The sequence below is a fragment of the Channa argus genome, chromosome 9 (assembly GCF_033026475.1).
Source record: "Channa argus isolate prfri chromosome 9, Channa argus male v1.0, whole genome shotgun sequence".
Lineage (NCBI taxonomy): Eukaryota > Metazoa > Chordata > Actinopteri > Anabantiformes > Channidae > Channa > Channa argus.
In genome coordinates, this window is record NC_090205.1 from 19568606 (window position 1) to 19593368 (window position 24763).

The 24763-nt window shown below is 39.8% G+C and overlaps 4 protein-coding genes across 4 annotated transcripts; all 4 read left to right on the top strand.

The window, feature by feature from the left end:
- Nucleotides 1–4668: 4668 nt before the first annotated feature.
- On the top strand, nt 4669–5596 carry LOC137133181 (olfactory receptor 5F1-like). The gene has a single exon (XM_067516496.1). It carries the CDS (start codon nt 4673–4675, stop codon nt 5594–5596), a length of 924 nt encoding a protein of 307 aa, XP_067372597.1. The 5' UTR covers nt 4669–4672.
- Nucleotides 5597–7550: 1954 nt separating this feature from the next.
- On the top strand, nt 7551–8737 carry LOC137133460 (olfactory receptor-like protein COR2). Its single transcript, XM_067517123.1, is given in 2 exon segments — nt 7551–7562; nt 7715–8737. A coding segment is annotated over 1 exon segment (1017 nt). The 5' UTR covers nt 7551–7562; nt 7715–7720.
- A 1923-nt stretch (nt 8738–10660) lies between these two features.
- LOC137133461 (olfactory receptor-like protein COR1) lies at nt 10661–12442 on the top strand. Its single transcript, XM_067517124.1, has 3 exons — nt 10661–11551; nt 12177–12233; nt 12437–12442. Exons 1-3 carry the CDS (start codon nt 10661–10663, stop codon nt 12440–12442), a joined length of 954 nt encoding a protein of 317 aa, XP_067373225.1.
- A 6084-nt stretch (nt 12443–18526) lies between these two features.
- Nucleotides 18527–19522, top strand: LOC137133462 (olfactory receptor-like protein COR4). Its single transcript, XM_067517125.1, has one exon. It carries the CDS (start codon nt 18587–18589, stop codon nt 19520–19522), a length of 936 nt encoding a protein of 311 aa, XP_067373226.1. The 5' UTR covers nt 18527–18586.
- Nucleotides 19523–24763: the final 5241 nt, after the last annotated feature.

Here is a 24763-nt window from a genome sequence, read left to right on the forward strand (position 1 = left end):
TAAAAAATACAAAACCAATTTCCGGAAAAGTCAGGACTCTTGAATCCAATAAAAATTACTATTTGTGTTTTTTAGATTTTTAGTGTTTAACAACCTAATTTTATTTTTTTAATTAAAGCAAGTCTAAAGTTTTTTGCCTAAAACAGTGTCAAAAAAATTGGGACCTCAACCATCCACAATACATAATACTCTAACAAGATCCAGAGAAATCTCAGTGAGAAAAGGCCATGTGTAGAAATAACAGTTGTATGTGTGTGGCCTTCAAGGTGGAACTGCATGACAAACCATCATGGTTTCATAATGAATATATCTACATGGGCTTGGGGCTACTTTGGAAAGCCATTATCATATGTCTTTCCCTACCTTAGCTGATTGTTATTTATTTTTACACAATTATTGTAAATATCAGTGACAGTTTGAGCCCTACTCATGGATGTGGAGGAAGTGGAAGCTGTTACTGTACTTGGAAAGATGTTGTTTAGAACCCCAAAATTATGCTGACTAACATGTTACAGTAATACTTCAGTTTATTAATGTCTCCATGGTTTTATTTATTGCCAAATCGCAAAGTAACACTAACAGCCGTGATTGTAACAATATGATGAAATTCTAGGTTTCCGCAACAAACAAAGTTTGATACAATGTGCATAACCACAAACAAACCTTGGCAGCATTACAATAAAATTGTGACATTAATATGTGTCTTCAGAAAATGTATTCTTTGTGCCACTCAAACCTCTGCACAAAGAAACATGGCAAATACCCCAAAAAATCTACCTTGGAAACCTTGCATTATTTTGGCAAGTAGTTTAACTTGGATAGCAAGATAAACAACAAAGCCAATGTTATACAGCAACCAGCCAAAAGCAAATATTATAACTTCCAGGGCATCAGGGCATTAGTTCCTTCACAGCAAAGTGGTGCACAAAAAAAGTGGCCAGACCATCAAATAAATGCTAACTTCAGCTTCAGATGTGTGTGTGTGTGTGTTCGGTTGATTACTGTCAATAAAAATGAGCTGGCGATGCTCTTTCTTCGCCCTAATCTGTTGAAATGCAGCCCATTTCAGAGAATAGGATGGTGTGAGAAAAACCTGATGCCTAAGAACACTCCCTCACAGCAGCCAGACGCAGGCCTATACCTAGGAAGCTCCTGACATCTCCCCCTGGCTTGGAAAGCATGTCTCTGCACAATAGTAGCTCCCTTGGCTGTCCCAGCATTATCCTCTGCAAGCATGACAACCAGGAATCACTGCCAGACTTTCCACCTGGACCTGCAGAAGTGGGAACAGGTTTACGAGGGAAAAAGCATACAAAAGCTGTCTGCCCAGGGATGATATGCAAGAGATTCCACCTCTAGTGGATAATAGAAACAAATCACAGTGGGTACTGTTCTTTGCAGTGTGCTGCAAACAAATCTACCCCAACTTGATCAAACCTTTTCCAAATCTGTTGAACAAATCTGGATGCAGGCAACAGTCTCCCTGCGAAGTGGGATCACCAAGGAGAATCTCCCAGGACATAACAAGGTTAGAGGTGTGCTCTCGTGGTGACTAATTACAGCCACACGCCCCTGTAAATCAGGGCCTGAGTGCACTGGGGAGAGGTCTTGATTTTATGCCAAAAGTCATTCTGTATAATGTCTTCAGATGCATCTCCACAAAGTTAGGTATGGAGGTATGGAGAGGAAGATAGTAGCTGTAACTGCACCGTATCCCCCCAGGCACAGAAACTTCCTGCACTGCATATTAATAGGAAGGTTTTATTCAAGTGAAGGATTTATCCAAGTTTATCCATGTCCTAGCTTCCACTAGCGTCCACTTTCCTAGTAGAAATATAAAGCCGTCATGGATTACGCATTCAAAGTAATGGAGTTATTTTACTCCATTAAAATAACTTTTTTGCAGGCAGTGTGTGAACCTAAAGTCAGTTTCATACTATGTAGATGCATCTGAATGTGCAAGGGCCTTGCAAGTATTTTATGTTCACAGAGACTGCACATCAGTCGCTGCCCTGAATCTTTACAGATGTGGTCCACTGCTCTTCTGGTATAGGTGGAAATATTTCTTCTCTGTGGACTGTCATATACTTACTGGTTATACAATATATGCTTGTATTGTCTGTTATTACAATAAAAAAGACTTGCAAAATTTTTTTAAATAAATCTGAAGACGGAGGACTAAAAGTTATGAGGGTAATGTAATTTGATGGACAGGTCAACACTGCCTCATATAAAATCTAATTGTAGTGGCATTAAAGTTGACAAATCAATGTGCTATATTGGGAGGATGCTTCTGCCTTTCTGTTGATGAGCTTGTGTCTGTGTCTTGACATCCTGACATGATTCTGAAAGTGCTGCCATTGTAGGTCAGTGGTGGAATGCAGCCACACTGATGAACAGCAGTCAGCCAGCTGCTGGGGAGCATTTGTTGGCATAGTTATTGTGAAGTGAACCACGCTGTTGGCACTAGTCATGGTGGTGGCTTTTCTGCTAATGAAACGAAAAGAAATGGTGTCGGCCCATCTGTAAGTGAGACCACTCTGACTGACAGTTCAGCCCACAGACCGTGGTGTTAAGGTCTTGGAGTTTTGTGCTTTTGTTATTGTTTATACTAACCCTGTCTCCCTCTGTGCAGAGTGGCCGCCCTCCTTCCCTGTCATCGCCTCATCCCGGAATGGTGCTGTGGAGGGAGGCAGCCCGCACTTGTCACTGATTGGCAGTAGCCTTTTTAAGCCTGCCTAAGGGCTCACTCTACGTTTGTTCGTCTTGGGAATTCTTGTGCCTGCTCAGGAGTTTAGTCTACACATCTGTTTGTGTTGGCCCTCTGCAAGTACCTGGTCTGAACTCTCTATGCTCTAACTGTGACCCACCTTGTTTTGCTGTCTGTTTCGTTAACTTTTATAAGGTAGTAGCCTCTCAGAGGAGCGTTTAGTTTGTATGTCCAGCCTACGTTTTTCTCCTTGTACCTGCCAGCCTCCGGGCAGTTCTCATTAAAACATACCTATGTCACAGCACCCGCTCTCCCATCCTCTACTCCCCTCCTTCTCTCTATCTCCCTTTCTGTTTTGTGTGTTTGTTTCCCCCCAGTGCACCTGGACTAATGACAGCAGCTCATATACCGCTCTCCTTCACAGTACAAGTCGCCAACTTCCATGGTACTCGAGTGCACTAGGCTGTTTAAAACCAACCAGTATAGTATTACTAACTTGCTCTCTTTGTCTCCCTGCCCCCAGAACCTCCGGCCGCTCTGCTGCGTCCAGCAATCCCCTTCGACTCCTCCTCTCCACGGCACCTAATCCCACCGTCACCATTCGTCTTTCTCCCACGACTCGCCGCTCCATCGCCTCCCCCCCGGTCTCAAGCTCCTTTAATCAGACTCTCCTTCCCCGGACATCACTCTCCGTCAGCGCCCCCCTTTCCCCCGTCTCTACCCATGCTACCTAATAAACGATTCTAACCTTCCTAACAACCTGGTTCCAACTCTCTTTCTGGGTCCACTAATATTGACAGCACTTCGTAAGTGTGACAACTTACTCCCTACCTCAGCCAGTGTGCGCGTGTATTGGTTCTACTTTTGGGTCAAAGTCAGACTTACCATAACATGTGGAAACAGTAAGGCCACTACTATTTCTAAATACTTAGATAAATTCTCTATTAAAAGTAGTAAAAACCATCTGTGGTGAGTAAGAGTGATGCGAAAATGATAAGCCAACACTGCTTTGTTCACAGTTTGATTATTTGTGACCTGAAGTCCTCCACTTTCTCCTCCTCTCACACAAGCACAGAATGTGAAGTGTTTGCTTGTCAGCAGATATGAGCCAATGCAGAACTTAGTCTTCATCGCCCCCAGTTCTTTGATTTCGATGTGTCCTGACCTTTTTACATTTGCCCCCAATCCATCAAATTTAAACATTTTGCATGAATGTTTGGCCAAAAAGCCCAGCAATTATTGTTTTGCACAGTGATCTCACAAGCACGCTCACTAGCAGGTTCATCAAACAAGTTTCTCAAAGTATGTCTGAACTCACAGAACTCGGTAAGAAACCGTGTGTCTCTACAGCTACACACAGAACCTTTTTCTTCTACCTTGTTGCGGTCCACACCTTTCTTGTAGTCAGTTCCTCTGCTCCAGCTACCGTGTCCATCTGCATCCTTCAGTAGCTGAGCTGAACTGCCTTCCTTTCTTGTACAATCCCTTAGCGTTGCATTGTTTCCTTGACCACTGTTCAACAAACTTAAAAGGTAAACTACAAAGACAACCATTGAAAGGCAAACTATTGTCACTAATGACATCATCGGTACGCACACACATTACATAAAACAATTACATTACACACAGACACACATTACATAAAACAAATAAATAAACTGTGGACCCTTGATTGGCTCATACACTTACAGTAAAAAAAACAATAAATTTGCTTATTTGCTTAAGTAAATGTAAATTAAAATGAAAGCAACTACAACATGATTGGAAGATTAACGGCGCATGTTAACAACACCATTGAGTGCTACTGCTATGAGAGAATATAAAAACTGCTTGCACATCATGTAAGGGGTGGGTGGACACAGAACAAGATGCCATTTTATTCAATATATCAGACTGTTTCAATGTAATTTTTGTCATTCCTGTGGTGCAGCACTTCAATGACATAAAGGTGATTAACATTATATGATGGATAATGTAACAGTAATTACTATGCTTACTCTTTCAGGGTTAAATGGCACAGCAAACTACAGAGTCACTCTGTTTGCTGTCACTGTATTGTGTTACTGTGTGATTCTGTTGGTAAATGTCACCATTATTGCCACAATCATTGGGGATAAAAGCCTTCATGAACCCATGTATATCTTCCTCTGTAACCTGTGCATCAATGGACTTTATGGGACGGCTGGATTTTACCCCAAATTCCTCAATGACCTTCTGTCTTCCACTCAGGTTATCTCTCATGCTGGGTGTCTTCTGCAGGGTTTTGTGTTGCACTCGTCTGCTAGTGCAGATTTCTCCCTTTTAGCTTTAATGGCCTATGACAGATATGTGGCCATATGTCGACCTCTGATGTACCACTCTGTGATGACTAAACAAAGAATTCGTTTATCTGTGTTTTTTGCTTGGATTATTCCTTTTTTTCTCATGTTCTTGAGCACAATAACATCAACTTTGAGGTTATGTGGCTCAAACATACCAAAGATCTACTGTGTTAACTGGTTAGTTAATAGTCTGGCTTGTTCTGCCTCAATTGCAGCTAATGTTATTCCAGGTTTTAATTATACTTTTTATACTGGCCATGCTGTTTTTGTTGTGTGGACTTATATATATATGCTCAAAACCTGTTTAAAATCCAAAGATGACATGAACAGGTTTATGCAGACATGTTTACCACATGTGTTCTGTGTAATAATTTTTACTGTAACTTTTCTTTTTGATGTGCTTTACATGCGAATTGGCTCAAGAGATTTATCACAAAGTGTCCAGAATGTTATGGCAATGGAATTTCTCCTGATTCCTCCTATTATCAATCCTCTCATATATGGTTTCAAATTAACAAAAATACGAAAAAGAATCCAACATTTTCTATGTGACAAATGTGTTTAGACCAAATGCAATAATTGTTTTGCAGGAAGAAAAATATCATGCAGAGGCATTTATGAATAAACACAATGCTCGGTTTTACAATGCAAAGTTTTAACATATAGAATTAAGAAAAACATTATATAGAGTTATTATGTATGATATAAAATTGACTAAATAACATCCATTGAGTTTTAAATTGTCTACTTTATTTAGTGTTATCGCACTGTCACATGTAGTCACAAAATCCACCTGAACATAAAGAAATGCCTGATGTCGTTTGGAGTCACCATGTTAACAATGTCACTGAGTGCTACTGCTATGAGAAATACAAGCAAATAAACACACATCACGTAAGGGGTCAGTGGACACAGAATAGGATGCCATGTCTTTGGCCTGATCACAGTCCAGATCTTTCACAAGTAGAAAACATTTTGTGGATTATAAAACAAAACAATGGCCAGGGACTGTTGAGCAGCTAGAATCCTGCATCAGATTAGAATGGGACAACATTCCTCTCCTAAAACTCCAACAACTGGTGTCCTCACTTTCCAGACATTTACAGACAGTTGTTAAAAGAAGAGGGGATGCTACGCAATGATAAACATCACCCTGTTCCAATTTTTTCGAGGTGTGTTGCTGCCATCAAATTCAAAATGAGCTAATATTTTCACTGAAATGGTAAAATATTTCAGTTTCAAAACCTGATATGTGGTTTATGTTTTATTGTGAATAAAATATGGGTTGATGGGATTTGAATTCTGTTTTATTAATATTTAAACATCATACTAACTTCTTTTGAATTGGGGTTGTACACGCACAGGTTTTTTGCCAGGAAATATATTATTCAGTAAACATTGCATATCTCTTTTTTGTATGTACAGATGCAGACTGTACATTCTGGGTAGCTCCATAACAGCATTTTCAGATGTTATGTTTATGGTTATGTTTGCATCCCTTTACACTAAAATTGCATATACAGTGCCCTTCAAAAAGTATTCATATGCCACACTTTTCAGATATGCATTTGTAATAAATTTAGAAAATCATTTATCATTTTCCTTTGACTTCACAATTATGTACCACTTTGTGTTGGTCTATCACATGAAAACCTAATAAAAATGTGGAACATTTCAAGTGGTATGAATAATAATACTATAAAGCACTGTAAGTACTTGTGTAAGGCTAATCATGTGTAGCAAGGAAAGGGCCACTCTAATTTCAGTGTCAGCTTGGTCTTGAGAAGCTTCTTTCTGATTCTTTTTGAGCTTGTTGCCATCTTCTGGTATCTCCGGACATGGTCTCTCATATTGATACAGACTCCCTGCATACTCTGGAGCCCTCTTTGCTGATGTTAAGGGTGGGATTTGAGTTATCCTTTCCTGATAGCTTTCAGAGAGCTGCCAGAAAGCTGTTTTCCTGACAGCTTTCTGCCATGGACACATTGAAGACAAGGTAATCTACCTTCAGCAGCACAAGCTGGCACATTCTCATTCTCATTCACCAGGTTATACATCATTAATGTACACAGTACCCGACTTGTTGCTTAATAGTGATCTGGAACGTTTGAACCCGTCTTCTGGACATAATCTTTGTTACTTCATTCCAACCCTGCTTGGGCTGTATCTCAGAGAGTTGTAGGAATTCAGTCAGGTTACTAGCCCAAGCTAGTTTAGCAAATGGAGACATGTTAGCTATGTTATAAGTCACCATGGATCTAAACACCAAATCTGTCTGCAGGTCACAAGTCCTCTATCTGTGAGCACCAAATCCGGCATATATCAGTCTCTGTCTGGTCAACTGCCAGCACATACACAGCTCTGCGATTTTTGGCCTTTAAAGGGACACAAGTGGGATATTTATCCAACTGTCCCAAAGCCTGCAGTGGGTTGTAGCATTGGGGCTCCCATTTTCCTGCCTTTTGGTATGAGTCAAAGACACTGCCACATGATTGGAAGTTTGATGTCCCATGCTACTGACATCACTGAGTGTTACTGTGATGAGAGAATATAAACAAATGATTACACATCATGTAAGAGGTGGGTGGACACAGGAGAGGATTCCACATTTATCCTCCAACAAATCAAGCTGTACAAATGTTGTTGCTGTTGTGCAGTGTTAAAATGAGATAAAGGTGAATAGCATTATATGATGGATAATGTAACAGTAATTACTATGCTTACTCTTTCAGGGTTAAATGGCACAGCAAACTACAGAGTCACTCTGTTTGCTGTCACTGTATTGTGTAACTGTGTGATTCTGTTGGTAAATGTGACCATTATTGCCACAATCATTGGGGATAAAAGCCTTCATGAACCCATGTATATCTTCCTCTGTAACCTGTGCATCAATGGACTTTATGGGACGGCTGGATTTTACCCCAAATTCCTCCACGACCTTCTGTCTTCCACTCAGGTTATCTCTCATGCTGGGTGTCTTTTCCAGGGTTATGTGTTGCACTCGTCTGCTGTTGCAGATTTCTAATTTCTGGCTTTAATGGCATATGACAGATATGTGGCCATATGTCGACCTCTGATGTACCACTCTGTGATGACTAAACAAAGAATTAGTTTATTTGTGTTTTTTGCTTGGTTTGTTCCTTTTTCTCTCTTGCTTATGAGCACAATAACATCAACTTCAAGGTTATGTGGCTCAAACATACCAAAGATCTACTGTGTTAACTGGTTCATTAATAGTCTGGCTTGTTCTGCCTCAATTGCAGCTAATGTTATTCCAGGTTTAATTTTTACTTTTTATACTGGCCATGCTGTTTTTGTTGTGTGGACTTATATATATATGATCAAAATATGCCTGAAATCCAAAGATGACATGAACAAGTTTATGCAGACATGTTTACCACATGTGTTCTGTGTAACAATTTTTACTGTATGTTTGCTTTTTGATGTGCTTTACATGCGCATTGGCTCAAGAGATTTATCACAAAGTGTCCAGAATTTTATGGCAATGGAATTTCTCCTGATTCCTCCGATTATAAATCCTCTCATATATGGTTTCAAATTAACAAAAATAAGAAAAAGAATCCAACATTTTCTAATTGGCAAATGTTTTTCGACCGATTTAATAATTGTTTTGCAGGAAGAAAAATATCATGCAGTGGCATTTATGAATAACCACAATGCTCGGTTTTACAATGCAAAGTTGTAACATATAGAATTAAGGAAAACATCAGTTATTATGTATCTTTTAAAACTGAGTAAACAACATCTATTGAGTTTTAAGTTGTCCATTGTTTAGTGTGGTGGGATCACATTAACAAATGTAGTGATAAATCTCACCTTAAAATAAAGAAAAGCCTAAAGTCATATTTTTAGTTTTGCTTTTGAAGTTATGCCGCATTACTTGTGGAGTATTTATAGTTTTTTTGCTGCTGTGTTATTCTTTTATCAAAAAAACACCTCTGTCTCCTTAAGTTAGCCTATAGTAATAAAAACAACACATGCAAATAGACTGTGTAGAAAGAAAAGACACACAACACTAAAATACATAATGCATGACAATACATACTTGTAAGTACAATGGAGCAAGAATCCAAAAATTACACTGTAAATATTTTCTAACTGAGGTACAGTAGTAGTATATTTATACTGTCACAACCAGGTATCAATAAAGTTATTACAGAAAAATGCATAACTAACACTGATCAACAACTCTGGCAAAGATACACTGCTATTCTAGCAAAGGACGACAAAGGGTAGGGGACCTGTTTGTCCAGCTGAAAAAAACTAGCTACGAACAATTGGTCCAGCTAAATCCCAGCTGCCAAAAAGATTTGTTGTGTACATGTATTTGAATTGATGTTGTGACCATTACAAAGTAAAGCTGAAGATGCTACAATTCTCAGTAATAAATTCCAATGGTAATATTATTAAAATGACTAAAATATTTGTTGTGTGTGTCATTTTATGGACTGGTCAACACTGGCTCCTTAAACATTACCGTTGTTTCATCTTCATCAAATCTGAAAAATTTAAACAACTTTTTATCAAAGCACTGCTATTTGGATAATTAACAAAACATCAAGTAGGTCCATATGAATCACCAGCTCAAGACTGGATTAGCAAGACTAATAAAAAAAGGTTTTACTCACAAAAACAGACATTGTCTATTATTTTGTTTTTGGATCGAGTGACTGTTGCAAACACTTTAAAAGTATCTAATCCCCATAAACAGTTTTGCAGTAGCTGGGTTCCCCAAATTCACAAGCTGACACACCAGCAAACTGAAAGCATAGACATCCTGGCAAAAGTAAGTTGGTACGCTTCCTAAACTAAAGTAAAACATTGACACAACCGTGCGGCACATTAAAGAGTCTGTATTCACTGTTGAGCCGTAAGAAAATCACTTTTTACTGCACAAACTCAGATGGATAAGACGTTAGTTGCAATCTACAAATCTGAGACATTCATTTGGATTTAGATAAATTATTTTGTTATCACGAGAAAAAAAAATCATCACTGCGCTGCACTGCCATTTAATAGTTTACTGACAATAGAAAGAAACTGTTCTTCTGTAAACTGAATATTCAGAGTTGTGTCACAGTATTTGCATTAGTGTCCCCATTATAAATGCATTAAATAACACGTGCATGCATCACATTACAAAATTCTGGACACATTACACATTGTACTATGTAATTATGCATGAAACGCTCTTTGCATAGCTGGAAGTGTTCATATCTGCATAGCTTGCTTAGAACATGAAAGAGCCCACAGACTTTACAATCTGTCTTATTACATCTTAGCAGGTATTGTTCTAAATAAATAAATTAGTATATAAAAATGGACACATACTCTATGTTTATTGTATTTCTCTAGGTAAATGTCAGTGGACGGCTTACAATGAAAAAAACTGAGACGTGATTGGAAGTTAGGAAGTCCCATGTTAACAACGTCACTGAGTGCTACTGCTACGAGAAAATATAAGCAAATAATTCCACATCATGAAAGGGGTCAGTGGACACAGAACAGGATGCCACGTTTTTACTCCCCCTAATCAGGCTGTGAACAATCAATTTTTTATTGTTTCTGTGGTGCAGCACTAAAATGACCTGCAGATGATTAATGTTATATGATGGATAATGTAACAGTAATTACTATGCTTACTCTTTCAGGGTTAAATGGCACAGCAAACTACAGAGTCACTCTGTTTGCTGTCACTGTATTGTGTTACTGTGTGATTCTGTTGGTAAATGTGACCATTATTGCCACAATCATTGGGGATAAAAGCCTTCATGAACCCATGTATATCTTCCTTTGTAACCTGTGCATCAATGGACTTTATGGGACGGCTGGATTTTACCCCAAATTCCTCCATGACCTTCTGTCTCCCACTCAGGTTATCTCTCATGCTGGGTGTCTTCTGCAGGGTTATGTGTTGCACTCGTCTGCTATTGCAGATTTCTCCCTTTTAGCTTTAATGGCCTATGACAGATATGTGGCCATATGTCGACCTCTGATGTACCACTCTGTGATGACTAAACAAAGAATTAGTTTATTTGTGGTTTTTGCTTGGTTTGTTCCTTTTTCTCTCATGCTTATGAGCACAATAATATCAACATCAAGGTTATGTGGCTCAAACATACCTAAGATCTACTGTGTTAACTGGTTCATTAATAGTCTGGCTTGTTCTGTCTCAATTGCAACTAATGTTATTACAGGTTTTAATTTAACTTTTTATTTTGGCCATGCTGTTTTTGTTGTGTGGACTTATATATATATGATCAAAATATGCCTAAAATCCAAAGATGACATGAACAAGTTTATGCAGACATGTTTACCACATGTGTTCTGTGTAACAATTTTTACTGTATGTTTGCTTTTTGATTTGTTGTACATGCGAATTGGCTCAAAAGATTTATCACAAAGTGTCCAGAATTTTATGGCAATAGAATTTCTCGTGATTCCTCCGATTATCAATCCTCTTATATATGGTTTCAAATTAACAAAAATAAGAAAAAGAATCCAAGATATTATTTGTGGGAAGTGTTTTAGGCCAAATTTATGACGTGTTCTGCAGAAAGAAAAATATCATGCAGAACTTTAATTTGAATACACTTAACCACAATGCTATGCTACACAATACAAAGTAATAACATACAGAACTGAGCAAATAAGTTGAGTTTTAAATTGTCCACGTTCTCTGGTCTCATTACATTAAAATGTGTAGCAATGAGTTTACCTGATCATAGAGCGAAGCCTTATTTCACATGTGTAGTTGCTATTGTTATTAAAGTTATTCTGCATTATTTATTTGAAATTTATTTGCTGTCATGGTTTTTATTTATGTAAAACACCTTGTTTCCTTAGCTTTCAAGGATAAAAACAACAACACATTTGGAAATCTAGCAAGGGTTTCCAATAGGTTTTTTCTGTGATTAATTCAAAATTACCATATAAAATTAAGTCTATAAGTAAAAGTGACACAACTTTCTGTATAGCAGCTAGTTTCATACATCAATGCCTGTTTTTGGTAGCTCATTAATTTGAGCCAGATGAATATGAGTAGTATAGTATTAAAATTTTCAGAATTCAATCTGCTGCTTTATCAACAGTCACATCATCAATAATTACTTTAATTAATCAACATCATGACTGTCTCTACTGTGCTTTACAAATTTGGCGCACTCAAAAACATACATGAAGTAAATATAATTTGTTTTGAATCTTGTTACAGTAATACAATGGACAAGAATAGATCATGTTTACTTATGTTAAATGATATTTTCTCTTTCATTATAATACTATAACATATTCAAAAGTTATATTTCTTGATTTAATCAGATTCAGAATAATGCTCCTGCATATTTTTTCGTGTGAGCTGTAACCTTTGTATACTGTCTATAAGCACTAGATGAACAACATGCTGGAAACCACATGTGTCCTTTAAACATTCAGTTTGCAACTAGTGCTAACAAAGGACTTGAAATAAGTCCTCTCAGCTCTTTGTCTTTTTGGCAAGTACCTCCTACAAACATTGATGTGGTCGTCATTCACCATGGAACAGCTAAGCACCCAGCAAATATTTATGATCCAAAAAACATAGGGTTTAATGAACAAAAAGGGCTGTAATACCTACACAGTTTATCCAATATCATCGACCAAATCATTTAGGTTGGAAAGCTACACTCTTAGGACATTGATTTATTTCATACACATCGTAGAGTATCTGTGAAATCTGTGTTAATGTTCAAATACTTATAGAACTAACAAGGTGATTAACTATCATTGGTACAAATGATAGATTGTGTTGTGGAGGTACTAAATTTAAACTTTATGAACCTATTACAACCCCATTTCAATAAAAGTTGGGACAATGTGTAAATGCAATTACAAACCAATTATTAGTAAATCTCAACCAATAACTTATTTATAATAGACCATAAACAACATAGATGTTGGAACTGAGATATTTTAACATTTCATGGAAAATGTTAGCTCATTTTGAATTTGATAGCAGCAACACAAACTAATTGTCGCAAATCAAATACAAATGGCCGGTGTTCTCTGGGGGAAAGCTAATTTAAAATGGTTCTTTTTGGAAACCATGGACGTTGTGTCCTGCGGACTAAAGATGAGAGGAACTATCCAGCTTGTTATCAGTGGACAGTTCAAAAGTCTTCACCTCTGATGGTATTGAGGTGCATTAGTGCCTATGATGTCACTATTAATGCTGAAAAGTACATAGTGTCACGTTTAGGTTAAGGGATGGACCCAAGAGAAGAGACAGAGCGAGGGTTTGCAAAATAAGGGGCTTTTATTGAAAGAGATGTAAAAGATGAACAGGACCAGCACACGAAAGGAGTTAACTTGAAAACAAGAGGGGAACCGAATTACCAGAAATAAACACAGCTCGGGCTCAGGGGACAAGTTAGAGAAAGAAGAAGAAAGAACTAACAGAGGCTACTGGGTAAATCAGGCACAGATAAACGTTAAACCACAAGAGCACATTAATACAAGGACTAAAGGCAGGCAGTCACAAACAAACTCAACATAAGGCACCGGCAAACCTAAACATGAAAGAAACCCGGATAAAACAAGCGGAGAAAAACTATGGACTAGACCAAAATACTGAATTAAACAAAAGGCAAAACCTCAGACCAAAACCACACAGGAAACACAGAGTCCAGGATACCAAAGTCCAAGATGCAGGAGTCCAGATTTCCCAAGAGTTTGAGGAACGTAAGTTTCAGGCTTTACCAAAAGTCCAGAGTCTACTGTGGAGTTGGTGAGGGTATTAATGACGACAATGATGCCCGCGATGAAGACAGTGACCACGATAGCAGAGACCACATTAACAATGACGAGGATCTGGCAGGGGAGTGAAGGGAAGACTGAACTTAAATAGAAGGGGGAACAGGTGCAAACAATGAGGGACAATGAGGGTAAAGCTGGGTGAAAAGAACCAGGGACAGGAAGTAAAGAGAAGGGGCCACAAAATAAAAGTCCAGGGACAGGAAGTGCAACAAGACCCTGACAGAGCCCCCCCCTCAAGGGCTGGATTCCAGACAGCCCTAATAGGCCAGAAGGTCCAGGCTGAGCCGGGTGGGCGGTGGGGGTCCGGAGGAGGGCCAGGGTGGGTGGCGGGGGACTGGAGGTGGGCTTGAAGCCCTCCAGTACGTGACAGGAGACCCAGCAGGGAGCCGTGCAGGTGGCCGGCGGCGACAGGAGACCCAGCAGGGAGCCGTGCAGGTGGCCGGCGGCGACAGGAGACCCAGCAGGGAGCCGAGCGGGTGGCCGGCGGCGACGGTAGAAGCCCTCCGGGGGCCGGACGGGAGGCCGGTGGCGACGGCAGAAGCCCTCCGGGGGCCGGACGGGAGGCCGGCGGCGACGGCAGAAGCGACGTAGAGGAGAGCTGGTAGATTGACAAGAAGGAGTGTTGGCTGGCCCGGAACCAGGAACAGAAGCAGGGTCAGTAGTGGGCCGGACCACGGCCGACCCCGAGCCAGGAACTGGAACCAGAACAGGAACAGAGCCAGGCCGGACCACGGCCAACCCGACGCCAGGAGCAGGAACCAGAACAGGAACAGAGCCAGGCCGGACCACGGCCGACCCGACGCCAGGAGCAGGAACCAGAACAGGAACAGAGCCAGGCCGGACCACGGCCGACCCGGCGCCAGGAGCGGGAACAGAGCCAGGCCGGACCACGGCCGACCCGGCGCCAGGAGCGGGAACAGAGCCAGGCCGGACCACGGCCGACCCGGCGCCAGGAGCGGGAACAGAGCCAGGCCGGACCACGGCCGACCCGGCGCCAGGAGCGGGAACAGAGCCAGGCCGGACAACGGCCGACCCGACGCCAGGAGCGGGAACAGAGCCTGGACCAGAGTCGAGGCTGGGCGAGGCGGCGAGCGACCCGGAGGCAGGTGCCGTAGCAGGACTAGTGTCGAGGCCGGACGAGGCATCGAGTGACCTGGAGGCAGGTGCTGTAGCAGGATCGTCATCGGGGCCCGGCGGAGCACTGACCGGTCGAAAGGCAGGCGCCCAAGTAGGATCAGAGTCGGGAGCTGGACCTGGGCACATAGAAACAGGACAAACAGAGACGGGAGAAACGGTCGCCGACCTCGGCGCCGGGACAGAGACAGGAACCAGACGAGCGGTCGCCGACCTCGGCGCCGCGACAGGAACAGGAACCAGATGTGCGGTCGCCGACCTCGGCGCCGTGACAGGAACAGGAAGAGCCAGAGCAGAATCACCAGAATTGAGTTCAGAGGCAGGAGCTGGGACTATTACAGGAGCAGTAACAGCAGAATTAAGTTCAGAGGCAGGTGCAGGGCAAGTAGAAGCAGGTTCAGGTCCGGGGGGGAACCACAACTTGGACAGGCGAGGGGATTTTGGCCCCCAGCATGGCCCGAAGGTCCCTTAGACTGGCCAGATGCATGATAGCAGCCCCTATTTCCCGTAGCCAAGGCCGGGACAGAATAAGGTCCTCCATGCGCTGGACAATGGCACAGCTGGTAGCAGGGTCATGGAGGGAGACCTTCAGCTTGGCCTTGAGTACAGTCAGAAGATTGTCAATAACCTCGAACTCCGCCCTTTCCCTAGCTTCCTGGGCTGACATAGCTGGAGTGCTAGATTCTGAGGTGGTGCTAGAGAGAGGCTCCTTGCTTGGGGTTTCGGAACAGCTGCCGTGCTGGGCCCTTCGACGTCTTGCTGAGCGTCTCCTGTGCATGGAGGGCCCAACAACCTGTGGCTCTGTGGAAAACTGGTCAGACTTGCTCGGGAGTGAGTGGGGGAGAGCGTCAACCGGACATGAAGCCAGCCCAGAAACAAGAGCTGACACCTCAGGTATAGATGGAGTCGACATTAGGGGAGCCAAAACAGGAACAGGTGGGCCGCAGACCGGCCTAGGGGCAGGCGGTGCTGTGGCAGACTCTGGGGCAGTGTGAGGGATATCAGGAACTTTGTTTTTGGTCTGAGGTTTGGACCTTCTACGTCGCGGGCCCACGCCTGGAGAACAGAATGCCAGACGGGTCCCTTCATAACCGGTCAGGACCGGAGTCTGGTCTTGAGTCTGGGGTCTGTACCCCGAGACAGACATGAAAGCCCTTGTGGCATCCATGGGGGGGAAGGGAAAAGAAAAAGAAAGAAAAACCACTCGCACGTCTCTGGGTCCTAGTCTGGCCAGATCCTACTGTCACGTTTAGGTTAAGGGATGGACCCAGAGAAGAGACAGAGCGAGGGTTTGCAAAATAAGGGGCTTTTATTGAAAGAGATGTAAAAGATGAACAGGACCAGCACACGAAAGGAGTTAACTTGAAAACAAGAGGGGAACCGAATTACCAGAAATAAACACAGCTCGGGCTCAGGGGACAAGTTAGAGAAAGAAGAAGAAAGAACTAACAGAGGCTACTGGGTAAATCAGGCACAGATAAACGTTAAACCACAAGAGCACATTAATACAAGGACTAAAGGCAGGCAGTCACAAACAAACTCAACATAAGGCACCGGCAAACCTAAACATGAAAGAAACCCGGATAAAACAAGCGGAGAAAAACTATGGACTAGACCAAAATACTGAATTAAACAAAAGGCAAAACCTCAGACCAAAACCACACAGGAAACACAGAGTCCAGGATACCAAAGTCCAAGATGCAGGAGTCCAGATTTCCCAAGAGTTCGAGGAACGTAAGTTTCAGGCTTTACCAAAAGTCCAGAGTCTACTGTGGAGTTGGTGAGGGTATTAATGACGACAATGATGCCCGCGATGAAGACAGTGACCGCGATGAAGACAGTGACCGCGATGAAGACAGTGACCGCGATAGCAGAGACCACATTAACAATGACGAGGATCTGGCAGGGGAGTGAAGGGAAGACTGAACTTAAATAGAAGGGGGAACAGGTGCAAACAATGAGGGACAACGAGGGTAAAGCTGGGTGAAAAGAACCAGGGACAGGAAGTAAAGAGAAGGGGCCACAAAATAAAAGTCCAGGGACAGGAAGTGCAACAAGACCCTGACACATAGAGGTTTTAGAGCAACATAAGCTCCAATTCAGACAACGTTACATTCAGCAAAGGCCTTGTATATTTCAGCAAGACAATGCTAAACCACACAATGCATCATCACAACAGCATGGCTTCGCAGGAGAAGAGTCCGGGTGCTGAACTGGCCTGTCTGCAGTCCAGACCTTTAAGCAATAGGAAACATTTGGTGCATCATAAAACAAAAAATGCACAGGACTGTTGAGCAGCTAGAATCCTGCATCAGAGAAGAATGGGACAACATTCTTCTCCTAAAACTCCAGCAGCTGGTCTCCTCACTTCCCAGACGTTTAGAGACAGTTGTTAAAAGAAGAGGGTGTAATGGGTTTTGGTATTAGGACCCAGAAGCACAGAACACAACGGAAAGGTTAAGAATGTTTATTGGTGACAAGAACTGAATAGATGAATGGTGATCTGAAGGCTGGTGTATGTGGTTTGGGATTGGAGTATTCTGAGTAGTTGAGGGGGAAAGACTGAGCTTTGTAGGCAAAACTGATTATACATCATCAATGTATACAGTACCTGACATTTTGCATAACTGTGATCTGGAATGTTTGAACTCTTCTTCTGGACATAATTTTTATCACTCAATTCCAACCCTGTTTGGGCTGCATTTTAGACATTTGTAGCAATTATTGGATTAATACTCTTTAGCAGGATGTCATGAGCCCCAGAGCGTGCAGTGAGTTTTATAATTGTGGCTTCCATTTTCCTGCCTTTTGGTATGAGCCTGCTCTTAGCTGTTTTGTCTGTGTCATAATAATAATAATTGTTTTGCAGGAAGAAAAATATCATTTAGTGGCAGTGGCATTTATGCATAACCAAAATGCTCAGTTTTACAATGTAAATTTGTAACATATAGTATTAAGGAAAACATCATAGTTATTATGTATCATATAGAAATTAGTAAACATAATAATAAACCTGTAATATTATGAACTTATAATAAACCTGAGCACAAAAAACCTAATGTCACATTTAAAGCATTGCTTTTGAAGTTATTCTGCATTACTTGTGGAGCATTTATAGTTTTTGTTTTACTGCTGTGGTTTCATTTATCAAAAAAACACCTGTCTCCTTAAGTTAACCTACAGTAATAAAAACAACACGTGTGAAACCCTCTTTGCACTGCTGGAAGTGTTCAGAGCATGAAAGAGCACACAGACTTTACAATCTGTCTTACTACATCTCAGCAGGTATTTTTCTAAATAAATAAATTAGTACATGAAAAGGACACATGCTCTATGTTTACAGTATTTCTCTAGGTAAATGTCAGTGGACTGCTTACAATGAAAAAAACTGAGATGTGATTGGAAGTTAGGAAGTCCCATGTTAACAACGTCCCTGAGTGCTACTGCTACGGGAAAATATAAGCAAATAATTCCACATCATGTAAGGGGTCAGTGGACACAGAACAGGATGCCACGTTTTTACTCCACCTAATCAGGCTGTGAACAATCAATTTTTTATTGTTTCTGTTGTGCAGCACTAAAATGACACAAAGGTGATTAACATTATATGATGGATAATGCAACAGTAATTACTATGCTTACTCTTTCAGGGTTAAATGGCACAGCAAACTACAGAGTCACTCTGTTTGCTGTCACTGTATTGTGTTACTGTGTGATTCTATTGGTAAATGTGACCATTATTGCCACAATCATTGGGGATAAAAGCCTTCATGAACCCATGTATATCTTCCTCTGTAACCTGTGCATCAATGGACTTTATGGGACGGCTGGATTTTACCCCAAATTCCTCCATGACCTTCTGTCTTCCACTCAGGTTATCTCTCATGCTGGGTGTCTTCTGCAGGGTTATGTGTTGCACTCGTCTGCTATTACAGATTTCTCTTTTCTGGCTTTAATGGCATATGACAGATATGTGGCCATATGTCGACCTCTGATGTACCACTCTGTGATGACTAAACAAAGAATTAGTTTATTTGTGGTTGTTGCTTGGATTGTTCCTTTTACTCTCATGCTAATGAGTACATTAACATCGACATCAAGGTTATGTGGCTCAAACATACCAAAGATCTACTGTGTTAACTGGTTCATTAATAGTCTGGCTTGTTCTGCCTCAATTACAGCTAATATTATTACAGGTTTTAGTTCAACTTTTTATTTTGGCCATGCTGTTTTTGTTGTGTGGACTTATATATATATGATCAAAATATGCCTAAAGTCCAAAGACGACATGAGCAAGTTTATGCAGACATGTTTACCACATGTGTTCTGTGTAATAATTTTTTCTGTATGTTTGCTTTTTGATGTGCTTTACATGCGAATTGGCTCAAGAGATTTATCACAAAGTGTCCAGAATTTTATGGCAATGGAATTTCTCCTGATTCCTCCGATTATCAATCCTCTCATATATGGTTTCAAATTAACAAAAATAAGAAAAATAATTCAACATTTTGTTTGTGGGAAATGTTTTAGGCCAAATGTATGACTTGTTCTGCTGAAAGAAAAATATCATGCAGACCTGTAATTTGAATACAGTTAACCACAATGCTATGCTACACAATACAAAGTAATAACATACAGAACTGAGGAAACAAGTTGAGTTTTAAATTGTCCACGTTTTCTGGTCTCATTATATTAAGATGTGTAGCAATGATTCCACCTGATCATAAAGCAAAGCCTTATTTCACATGTGTAGTTGCTATTGTTATTAAAGTTTTTCTGCATTAATTATTTGAAATTTATTTGCTGTCATGGTTTTTATTTATCTAAAACACCTTGTTTCCTTAGCTTTCAAGGATAAAAACAACAACACATTTGGGAATCTGGCAATGGTTTCCAATAGGTGTTTTCTGTGATTAATTCAAATTTACCATATAAAATTAAGTCTATAAGTATAAGTGACACAACTTTCTGTATAGCAGCTAGTTTCATACATAAATGCCTGTTTTTGGTAGCTCATTAATTTTAGCCAGTTAAATATGAGTAGTATAGTATTAAAATGTTCAGAATTCATTCTGCTGCTTTATCAACAGTCACATCATCAATAATTACTTTATATAATAATTAAGATAATCCGTTATTTTTGGCAGCTATTCGTGTCCACATCATGACTGTCTCTATTGTGCTTTACAAATATGGTGCACTCAAAAACATACATGAAGTAAATATAATTTGTTTTGAATCTTGTTACCGTAATACAATGGACAAGAATAGATCATGTTTACTTATGTCAAAGGATATTTTCTCTTTCATTATAATACTATAACATGTTCAAAAGTTATATTTTTTGATTTAATCAGATTCAGAATAAATGCTCCTGCATATTTTTTTCATGTGAGAGCTGTAACCTTTGTATACTGTCTATAAGCACTAGATGAATAACACGCTGGAAACCATATGTGTCTTTTAAAGATTCAGTCTGCAACTAGCGCTAACAAAGGACTTGAAATAAGTCCTTTCAGCTCTTTGTCTCTTTGGCAAGTACCTCCTACAAACATTGAGGTGGTTGTCATTCACCATGGAACAGCTAAGCAACAAGGGAAATATTTATGATCCACAAAACATAGGGTTTAATGTACAAAAAGGGCTGTAATACCTACACAGTTTATCCAATATTATCGACCAAACCATTTAGGTTGGAAATATACAATTTTAGGACATTGATTTGTTTCATATACATCGTAGTGCTATACAGGGCCAAAATGATGAAATCTGTGGCAATGTTCAAATACTTATAGAACTAACAAGGTGATTAACTATCATTGGTACAAATGATAGATGGTGTTGTGGAGGTACTAAATTTAAACTTTGTGGACGTATTACAACCCCAATTCAATAAAGTTTGGGACGTTGTGTAAATGAAATTACAAACCAATTATTAGTAAATCTCATCAACCCATATCTTATTTACAATAGACATATACAACATAGATGTTGGAACTGAGATATTTTAACATTTCATGGAAAATGTTAGCTCATTTTGAATCTGATGGCAGCAACACAAACTAATTGTCGCAAATCAAATACAAATGGCCAGTGTTCTCTGGGCGAAAGCTAATTTAAAATGGTTATTTTTGGAAACTGTGGACGTTGTGTCCTGCGGACTAAAGACGAGAGGAACTATCCAGCTTGTTATCAGTGGACAGTTCAAAAGTCTTCACCTCTGAAGGTATTGAGGTGCATTAGTGCCTATGTTGTCACAATTAGTGCAAAAAAATACATAGAGGTTTTAGAGCAACATAAGCTCCCATTCAGACAATTTTACTTTCAGAGAAGGCCTTGTATATTTCAGCAATACAATGCTAAACCACATAATGCATCATCACAACAGCATGGCTTCGCAGGAGAAGAGTCCAGGTGCTGAACTGGCCTGTCTGCAGTCCAGACCTTTAAGCAATAGGAAACATTTGGTGCATCATAAAACAAAAAATGCACAGGACTGTTGAGCAGCTGGAATCCTGCATCAGAGAAGAATGGGACAACATTCTTCTCCTAAAACTCCAGCAGCTGGTCTCCTCACTTCCCAGACGTTTAGAGACAGTTGTTAAAAGAAGAGGGTGTAATGGGTTTTGGTATTAGGACCCAGAAGCACAGAACACAAGTGGAAGGTTAAGAATGTTTATTGGTGACAAGAACTGAATAGATGAATGGTGATCTGAAGGCTGGTGTATGTGGTTTGGGATTGGAGTATTCTGAGTAGTTGAGGGGGAAAGACTGAGCTTTGTAGGCAAAACTGATTATACATCATCAATGTATACAGTACCTGACATTTTGCATAACTGTGATCTGGAATGTTTGAACTCTTCTTCTGGAGATAATTTTTATCACTCAATTCCAACCCTGTTTGGGCTGCATTTTAGACAATTGTAGCAATTATTGGATTAATACTCTTTAGCAGGATGTCATGAGCCCCAGAGCGTGCAGTGAGTTTTATAATTGTGGCTTCCATTTTCCTGCCTTTTGGTATGAGCCTGCTCTTAGCTGTTTTGTCTGTGTCATAATAATAATAATTGTTTTGCAGGAAGAAAAATATCATTTAGTGGCAGTGGCATTTATGCATAACCACAATGTTCAGTTTTACAATGCAAAGTAGTAAAATTTTAAGGATTAAGGAAAACATCATAGTTATTATATATCATATAAACATTTGTAAATATAATACTAAACCTGTAATATTATAAACTTATAATAAACCTGAACACAAAGAAATACCTAATGTCACATTTATAGCATTGCTTTTGAAGTTATTCTGCATTACTTGTGGAGTATTTATAGTTTTTTTTTTTACTGCTGTGTTATTCATTTATCTAAAAAACACCGGTCTCCTTAACTTAACCTACAGTACTAAAAACAACACGTGTGAAACCCTCTTTGCACTGCTGGAAGTGTTCAGAGCATGAAAGAGCACACAGACTTTACAATCTGTCTTACTACATCTCAGCAGGTATTGTTCTAAATAAATTATTAAATTATTAAATAAAAATTGACACATACTCTATGTTTATTGTATTTCTTTAGATAAATGTCAGTGGACGGCTTACAATGAAAAAAACTGAGATGTGATTGGAAGTTTGGAAGTCCCATGTTAACAACGTCACTGAGTGCTACTGCTACGAGAAAATATAAGCAAATAATTCCACATCATGTAAGGGGTCAGTGGACACAGAACAGGATGCCACGTTTTTACTCCACCTAATCAGGCTGTGAACAATCAATTTTTTATTGTTTCTGTTTTGCAGCACTAAAATGACCTGCAGATGATTAACATTATATGATGGATAATGTAACAGTAATTACTATGCTTACTCTTTCAGGGTTAAATGGCACAGCAAACTACAGAGTCACTCTGTTTGCTGTCACTGTATTGTGTTACTGTGTGATTCTGTTGGTAAATGTGACCATTATTGCCACAATCATTGGGGATAAAAGCCTCCATGAACCCATGCTTATGAGCACAATAACATCAACTCTGAGGTTATGTGGCTCAAACATACCAAGGATATACTGCATTAACTGGTTCATTAATAGTCTGGCTTGTTCTGCCTCAATTGCAGCTAATGTTATTCCAGGTTTTAATTATACTTTTTATACTGGCCATGCTGTTTTTGTTGTGTGGACTTATATATATATATGATCAAAATATGCCAAAAATCCAAAGAGGACATGAACAAGTTTATGCAGACATGTTTACCACATGTGTTCTGTGTAACAATTTTTACTGTATCTTTGCTTTTTGATGTGCTTTACATGCGCATTGGTTCAAAAGATTTATCACAAAGTGTCCAGAATTTTATTGCAATGGAATTTCTCCTGATTCCTCCGATTATCAATCCTCTGATATATGGTTTCAAATTAACAAAAATAAGAAAAAGAATCCAACATTTACTATGTGGCAAATGTTTTTAGATCAAATGTAATAATTGTTTGGCAGGAAGAAAAATATCATGCAAAAAAAAGAAAAGGCTTACAACACTAAAATGCATAGTGCATGACAATACATACTTGTAAGTACAATGGAGCAAGAATTCAAAAATTACACTGTAAATATTTTCTAACTGAGGTACAGTAGTAGTATATTTATACTGTCATAACCAGGTATAAAAAAGTTATTACAGAAACTGCATAACTAATACTAATCAACAACTCTGGCAAAGATACACTGCTGTTCTAGCAAAGGACGACAAAAGGTAATGGACAATTGGTCCAGCTAAATCCCAGCTGCCAAAATGTTTCGTTGTGTACATGTATTTGAATTGTCTATTGTGAACAATACAAAATTAAACCTGGAGATGCTACATTTGTCATTAATAAATTCCAATGGTAATATTATTAAAATGACTAAAAGGTATGTTGTGTGTTATTTTATGGACAGGTCAACACTGGCTCATTTAACATTACATTTGCTTCACCTCCATCAAATCCCAAAAAATTAAAAAACTTTTTATCCAAGCAAAACATATATGCAAACAGTATGCAGGTAACATCTGTAATGGGCTGAGTGCAGACCTCTCAAGATGGCCTCCCCATCCACCACCAGTTAATGTGGGGTATCGTAATGTTACATCGCACTGTGTTACAGGTTGAAACGTAAGCACCATGTTCTTCTCTATGCAGTTTATTTACCTGTGACTGCTACAGTAATTACCTGCATATCTTTTTCTTTATTTCACCAAAGAGTTGTTCAAATCTTGTTGAAAATTAAAGGAGAAGGGAAGACAGGAAGAAGGGGAAAGAGACAGAGAAAGGAACCGTCCATGGGTAAATTTACCCGACTTGTGCAAAACACTGCTATTTGGATAATTAACAAAACATCAAGTCGGTCCATATGAATCACCAGCTCAAGACTGGATTAGCAAGAATGACAAAAACAGAAATTGTCTTTTATTTTGTTTTTGGATCGAGTGACAGTTGCAAACACTTTAAAAGTTTCTAATCCCCATAAACAGTTTTGCAGTAGCGGGGTTCCCCAGATTAACAAGCTGACACACCAGCAAACTGAAAGCATAGACATCCTGGCAAAAGTAAGTTGGTACGCTTCCTAAACTAAAGTAAAACATTCACACAATCGTGCGGCACATTAAATAGTCTGTATTCACTGTTGAGCCGTAGGAAAGTCACTGTTTTACTGCACAAACTCCGATGGATAAGACATTAGTTGTAATCTACAAATCTGAGACATTCATTTAGATTTAGATAAATTATTTCGTTATCACGGAAAAAAAAAATT